The following is a 7981-nucleotide window of genomic DNA, read 5'->3' as shown; positions in this document are numbered from 1 at the left end:
GACTGTGAAAAGGTTTAATAAATGTGAACAATAAAAAACTAAGTTAAAAAAAATGTACTAAAAGACAATGAAACTAATGCACAGAACAGTTTATTAATTTAAAAAATGTATCATGTAAATAAAGGTAAATACAATAAAATTTCATTAAAAACATTTTTAATGGCCTTAGACTAGATAAAATGGAAGAGACTGACAACATGAAAGGGAATATAACATTTAAATATAAATATAGTAACACAAATCAATAAATGGCTTAAATAACGGCTGTAAATTGTTCGAATTAAAAGCCAAACCAAAGATTTTGTTTGACTCTAAAAATATCAGCACTGCTCTCAGGTCCTCAGACAAACTGTTCCAACGGCTCAGAACATAAAAACTAAAAGCTGCCTCATCAAAAGTTTGTCATGTGCTTTGAAGCAGCTAAAAGACTCAAACTATCAGAGGACCTGAGGGACCCATACAGTGGAAGTGTCAGACCAGCACACCTTAAAGTGCTTTAAAAACAAGCAGAATCATTTTAAAATCAATACAGAAACTGAGGCAATCAATGTAATGGCTTTAAAACAGGTGTAATGTGTTCTGTCCTTCTGTTCCTGGTCAGAAGAGTTACAGTATGGTTGTACATTGGTCAGGTAGTGGCGCGGTTTTTGTTTTGCCCCTGTAACCCAGCATGCTTGATTAGAAAACTAAACAGTGACTGTGAGGTTACAGTGGCAGCGTTTGGATTTAATTTGATGGCGCTATATGGGGTAAAAAGTGTGGGATTTGTAGCCCTGTCATTTTCCTGCTGCACTGTAAAAGTGACTGCACTACCTTCCTTCAAACACAGCTGTAAGTCAGCATTTTAAGCTCATAGTCATTGTTTTGTTTCAGATCCATTGGGCTGGAGCAAAGGGCAAAGGGTGAAAATATTAGCAACTGTGTAAATGTCCAAATCTTTATGGAATGTGCTGACTGCACATGTGGACAGGATACACAGGCAGTCCTTGTTCCTACAATAAATTCATTGTTGGGTTTACTTCTTATGGGATTCTTATGTTGAAAGTAAGAAAGATCATCATCCTGTGATGTCATTCCACATTGTACATTATATTGCCTGCAACACTACTGGATATCTAAACCTTCACTTTATGATTTTAGTCCACATACTTAAAATGTGTGTAACCTTAGGACCTGCTATGGACTAAAATATGTAACTTTCTCTTTTCTCCTTGGCAACATGTGTCTGCTAATATTTAAAAGCTTTTAACATCTGCTGGATGTTTCTTATATCCTATGTGGGCAGTGTTCTTCATCCTTCCTCTGTGTGTGTGAGAGAGAGAGAGACCAAGAGAAAAACAGAATATAATACAATGTTTTCCTTTCTTTTTGCTGTCACTGCATGACGTCACTCTGTTATGGATCACAGTGGGCCATGTTCAAGCTGAATAAAATAGGGACATCATGAAAAGTACATGAGGTCTGCAAACACTCAAATGTTCAGCTTTGTTTTCATAATCCATACTTGTGCCTGTTAATATTTGACAGAAAAATGACTTGCATTAAGATTAGTCAAACATTAAACACAGAGTAAATGCAGGATGATATTAGTATATCAGTATTAATTTATTAGTATGTCAATATATCATATTTACAAAGCAGGATCTCCTGTGTTGTTTGCAGGAGCAGGAATCCCTGAGTGTCTCTTTAAAACAGATGGTATTTGGAAATGCAGGTATGAGTTACACACGCTGCAGATGAGCGGGGTTGTGCAGATGCCTGGTAGACGTCTGGTTTCCAAACACTGGCTCAGCTTCCATGGAATACCAGAGTCAGACTGGCGCCACAGTCTCCAGCTGGGTCCAACAAAATAAGTTGGCTAACTCTTCCACACTCAGACGTGTTACTTGTCATATTTATGGCCCTTTTAACTGCCCTGTCTTCAACAAACAGCATTACATCACTGACCCCACATCAGACCAAATGCAAAGTGCAGCGCACGGCCAACACATTTCATTACCATTTGCCGTCACTTGAATTTGCACCTGCCAGACATCCGCTTTGTACTGCTCTGAGATTAACAGAAGCAGAGAATAATGAGAAGAGATTCTCAGAGTATTTGTTGTGGATTTGTATGTGCATATTTTGGCATATCATGACAGGCAGTAACAGCCACTGGAGTATGTATTGAACTCTGCCAGAAGCTGTGATGATGAAACCAGGGTGACGAGACTTATTAGTGCACAACAGTCTGCAGCAGAGTCACAGGAAGTAGTTCCATATGGATTTTCTGGGGACTTGACATGGGAGGGTCTCTTAAAAAAAAAAAAAACACCAGAGGTCCATCTTGTGCAAGTGGGCGGAGAGTCTGAAATAAAAATCAGCTGTCACCATTGGGTTGTTGGACAGAGGAGAACACATAGTACTGGAGCCGGTCTCCAACACTCACTGGGATTTGCTTTTGGCTTGGGAAGTCCCTGCAGGCCAGGGGTGCTGTGGCCCTCGTGTGGGATTCTACCTGCTGAGCACGTATTCATCTAATTTACTGTACCTTTTTGACCTGGTAGGTAATGAACACTCTGAGAGAGGTAATTGTGTCTTTGTGTTCACTCAAACACTACAAAAAATATGTGAATAATTTTGGCTTTTGTAATGACATTTTCATGTAAATATTTCTATATGCAGAGAAAACAGTACATTCTAAAATCTCATTTTGATGTCTGCAGAGAAAAACATGGAATACTGGCACTGAGTTGTTAATCGTATTCTGAAATTCATTAACATTATTGTCATGCTGAGTGCACGTCCACTCAAAGTACAGGGGCAACATATAAATCTTATCTCAGACCTTCAGAAAAATAAACGGTTACTAAAATACTAAATTTACATGTTTTAGCTTGATTTATTCTCTGGACTGATTCCAAACAGACAAGGGTAGTACCTTTAGATGTAATTGCAAATAAAGGCACAAATACAAGGTTATTATTGCAGGCTATCTAAGAACTTTTGGTAAGAAAGGCCTCAACCTCCCAGCTTTCTACTATATTTCACCGAGAAACACAACCCTTCATGGTTACGTTTAAAATAGGCTTGGTTTATTTTTACAGATGCATGGTGCCTTGATTATTTCACTTTCTTGTTATTTGAGCTCCTAGCCCAACCTAACTTGTCATGAGATAGCCTGAAACTGTTGACAGATTTGTTTGGCTACAAATTTTAGGTCCTACCATAATATAATTTACAGCCTGACTTCAAGACTATAACTGGTATATGCTGCTGGTCACATTTTACTGCTGAACACAAGATGTGAACTAAAAGATGTAATTAAGTAAAACTGGCTTAAACGAAGGCTAAAATTTTAATATTACTATATATTAAGTTGTCCCTTTTGTGTCTTAATACACTGATTGGCTTATACAAATATACCCACCATTCCTCCAAGGCTAAAATAGATTGTCCTAGTTTAATGGTGAACTACAAATCAAAAATGAGCAGCAGGAGAGATAAAGAAATATACAGTACTGGTGAAAAGCAGCAGCGCTGCAGTTTGCCATTAGTTGAAATAAAAATGTCTTGTCATGATTTATAAGCATCGGTAATGGGCTACAAGACGATCAAAAACCTTCTATTTAGCCTACTTTTGAACAGCTTATCACTTTCAGCTATCTGTAACCTACTTAAAACTAGAACTTATTTAAAAAATTGGGGTGTTTTGATCTGATTTGGTGTTTCATTGGCTTTACTGAGTTTTGAATACTTTGAAAAACGATGTGCAGGGATTAAATATGTCCTTTTGCCGCAAGAAATAATATTTCAGACGTGAAATATCATCTCACATTGGCAGCCTGGCAGCATTTGCTGATATTATTCTTGATACTTTCAGGGGTAAATATATACATGCTTTCAAACAGTGTTAATTCATCACAGGGTAGAGCAGAGATGTTAGTGTGGTTAGTCTTCAGAGTAATGGATAAGGTTATGTAAATTTTGATGATATACTTTTTTCAAACATAAAAGCAGACTGTATTCATATTTCATTCTATTATTTGCATGAGGACATCAAGATATAAAAAAAGATGTGTCAGCAACTGGCCAGATGTGGAGTCTGTGGGCATTAAGACTTGGAAGAGTTTATTTTCTCACTGACTGTTTTGGTAGCACATTACAATAATTTACAAGAGCAGTATAAAAACCCAGAGTGATCTACTGTAAGTGCCCATTTCTACATGATTGATTATCACTTGAGGCACAATGTTTATAAAGGAATATTTTAGACAATCTTCCAAAACCATCAGTTCAGCAGATTCAGATGCGGACCAAAATTGTACCACCTTATATTATGATAAAACAACTGTCACTTACAATGCATCTCACACAGCTGTAAATTAGTACCCCTGCACATCCTGTGAGCAACTGAATGTCAGGAGACAGGCTTGTAATTGATATAAATAATGTCTCCAAAGAGCATTTTAAAGGCACCTGCAGCTGTGCTGTGGTGGCCACTTGCAAACTCAACAAATATCACAAACTTGAATCAAAAAACAGGTTCTGAGTAATATACTGGCAAGTTTGTATGCCTTTAGTTTGGAAAGATTTATTAATGCACAAATGTAGAATAATTAGTTACTATAGGTGCCATTTTATCTGCAAAGAATAGGAGCCAAACGTATATTTGTACTCACAATAAGCTGGCTTTAGAAACAAAATGACAGCACCAACATAACAGGTTCTGACACCTTGAGCAGTCCTTTAATTGCCTGCGTTTATTATACCACAAATTACTGTGCACTACTTCTTATTAATGGATGACTAACGCACCTAAGAAGCAGCTGATTTAACGATTTATCGGCTATTTGTGCCTTAGCTGCTGTGCAGCGCAGGTTTGACAGGGTCAAGACTTCCTGAAAGAGATTTAAACCAGAGGAACCGGATTCACTCTGTGAACTCAAGAGGTCATCCCACTAATCAACTGTGAGGCCACATACCAGGCAGCTATCTCCAAGCAAGCAGACAACACCATCCCCAGTGGGGTACTTGTGCATGGACATATATTGTTTCAACTAGCTACAATACCTACCCGAACTGCCTGCACTGCAAAGAGCCTTTGTGTAATTAGTAGCCAACCTTCTAAGGCCAATTTAGTTGGTGTATGTTGTGTATTTCAGTCTCTAGATGAGCACCTAAGACTGCACAATAGCTGAGCTGTTCTGTGGCAGTATTGTCACTACTATTGCTGGTGTTGTCATGCAGTATTAGTGGAGGTGGTGACAATTTTTCAGTCAGGATAAGAGAGTCAGTCAGGCTTGCATGTACTTGTACAATTAGAGCGGGAAATAAGACTAACATCACAGGGCATAACATAGAGGAAGACTGCGGAAAGCATGCAGTATTACAGGCTGTGTGCATGGGTGTCTGCAGAGAGAGAAAGCAAACCACACAACGCATTAGCTACACCATGTTTGACAGCAGCTTGCACTGCATGCATACCAGACAGAACAGCACTATCAAACATCCACTTGATTTTAGAACATGTAGAAGTGGAAGCAGCTAATGATATTTCCTGCTTCATTAGGTCATGGAGGTGTCGGAGGTCTGTTCCCTACCTGGGGGAGTTGCCAGTGTGCGGAAACAATTTGAAAGCCAGCAAACTACGCCATCACAAAGTGTAACCCAGTGCCATTTTCATCACACATCTGCAAAGGTATATATTAGAACGTAGCAAAAACCTCCAGCAGGCAGGCGCTAAAAGCTTGAAAGAGATGGCTGTGGTTAAATGACGATAACATTTCTTCTGACCTGAGCTGGTTTCAATTTGCACCCTTCCATTTAGCTTTCCATCACTGCATAAGAAGCTTTTCAAGTATAAATATGTGCATTTACGCTAAACACTGAGGCTCTTATTTACTGCTCCAATACCAGAGTAAGGTGTGTGGCTTTTAGTTATAGACATTAATTGACATTTTCTGAAATGTCAAAACTTTGACACCTTTCATGAAAACCTCGAGAGCTCTTTCATACCACTTCTATTGAAGCTCCATTCAGTAGAAACTTGACAAAGCGATGGAAAAGAATTTCTTATTTTGCTATAACACAGTGTGAGGGAATTGCTTGGCACATTCTTTGTCATCTTGCATCCCTCTGTGTTTAGTCATTTCAAACTGCGGTGAACATTCTGGTCCAGCATCTTCTCTGTATGGTATTTGGTTATGTACTACTGTATTAAGTTGGAATGGAGTAAGCTCACATCTGACGAAATGAGACAGAGTGTGAGTGAGCGCCTGTTTGTGTGGCATGCACACTTTTTTTTCCCAGTGTTTTGACAACCACTGTCTTCATCTTCACAGCAAATGTCAAACTCTGAGGTGACGGCGTCGAGCTGTACCAACCAGGTCGTCCCAGGCATTCAGCAGTTAAATTCCACCCAAGAAACAATGGTACTGAACACGCTTTGTCAATGTGTTCCTGCAGGCAGCTACTGAGCTAAACACTGTGATTGCCTTGTCGAGTAAAAACTGTGATGGACTGCAATTAATCATATTTGTGTAATTAATGTTCATTTAGAAGACTTTGACAGTTTTGGCTGAGATTAAAAGCATTACATTCAATGAGAAAATGTGTAGCACTTGAAGGTTACTGTTGAACTGTTCAATTTATGTATTCCCCTATGCAACCTTTTTTTGTTTTTACTGTTTGTGCCCTGTAATACACACAGGTGTCATACAGTGACAGGGACCTGGCATCTAGTTATGAAAACCATCACAATGAAACAGGTAGGCTTTTCCTTTGATATTGTTGCTCTCTGCCATGCACAGCGCCACTGCCTAACAAACTGAAAGCCTCCCTTTATACTCATGTATGTGCTGACTTCCAGAAGAGGAGTGTCCCAGGTACACTACAAAGGAACTGAGGGATCACTTTGAAAGAACAATAGAAGAGGCTGCTGCACATAAGCCAGTTATGGTAAGCATTTTCGTTTCACTTGAGTTAGGCAAAATAACAGAAATTTTGAAGGGAAAAGGTTTATTTTAAAGATCATATCAGTGGTAAGATACTGAATACATTTAGTCTCATTTGATTTGGTAACACTTGCGGTGACTACAACAGTGTCATTTAATACAACGGCAAATACTGGCTATTGCTGCAAAATGCCAACCATAAATCATCTCAAAATTCACATCACATGGTTGGTTTTTTGTCTTAAGAGTTATCACTTAGTGCTGTAATTCTTTGTGGCTGCAACAGGCATATTAAGAAATCAAATTATTCACACAGTACCATTAATCTTGGGCTTACAAGCATTTTTATTATGAAAGAATAATCACGTTTTATGAGCATACAAGATAAAATAATGTACATATAATTCTCTCATGGAGTTATGTGATAGTTATTTATGTAGTTATTTACCAACAAATATGATTTTTGTTCCTTAAAAAGATTGGACACAACATCAATCGATCTAAGTGGTCTTCAAAGGTGACACAAAACAACCTAGTGACTAGTGAGGTGCATGAGGCATCTGCTACTGAAGCAGCAGAAGACACAACCGCTGCAGTGACAGATTATGAGGACTTTCCGCCCCCACCGCCTGAAGATTCTGACTACCTTCCTCCCCCACCCCCTGATTTACTACAAATGCCACCAGATAGCCAGAGTAGTCCAGAGTGCTATTACTCAGCTGAATCTCCAGAACCAGCAAACTCCTCCAAATACCCACTAAACAAAGAAGCTTATTTCAAGCAGAGCAGTAAGTCTGAGCTGAAACGACTTTACAAGCACATACATCCTGAGGTTCGAAAGAATATTGAGAAGGAGTACTACAGTGACTACAATGAAACTGACAACAACCAGTTAGAGAGCCAAAAGTATATATATGAGGATGATGGTTGTAGTCCCGACAATATCAGTGATGAAGAATACATGGAATGGGAGGAGATTCTCCCTGGGGAGGTGCAAGAGATGCGCTGGATGTTTGAAAATAAGCCACTAGACGCCATCAGAGATG

The 7981-nt window shown here is 38.9% G+C and overlaps 1 protein-coding gene across 1 annotated transcript in view; it reads left to right on the top strand.

The window, feature by feature from the left end:
• Positions 1-7981, top strand: part of xirp2b (xin actin binding repeat containing 2b) — a gene marked incomplete at its 3' end in the record, with an annotated part of 23138 nt that overhangs the window by 10780 nt on the left and 4377 nt on the right. Inside the window, 6 exon segments of the mRNA XM_020594819.1 lie at positions 5552-5680; positions 6324-6413; positions 6692-6749; positions 6851-6939; positions 7414-7973; positions 7975-7981. The exon segment at positions 7975-7981 is cut by the window's right edge and continues 4377 nt beyond it. Of these exon segments, the coding sequence (XP_020450475.1) occupies positions 5555-5680; positions 6324-6413; positions 6692-6749; positions 6851-6939; positions 7414-7973; positions 7975-7981 (930 nt within the window).

This window comes from Monopterus albus, unplaced genomic scaffold, assembly GCF_001952655.1.
Source record: "Monopterus albus unplaced genomic scaffold, M_albus_1.0 scaffold24.1, whole genome shotgun sequence".
NCBI classification, from domain to species: Eukaryota; Metazoa; Chordata; class Actinopteri; order Synbranchiformes; family Synbranchidae; genus Monopterus; species Monopterus albus.
The sequence above is the reverse complement of the archived record's forward strand: the minus strand, read 5'-3'. Positions and strand labels throughout refer to the sequence as shown.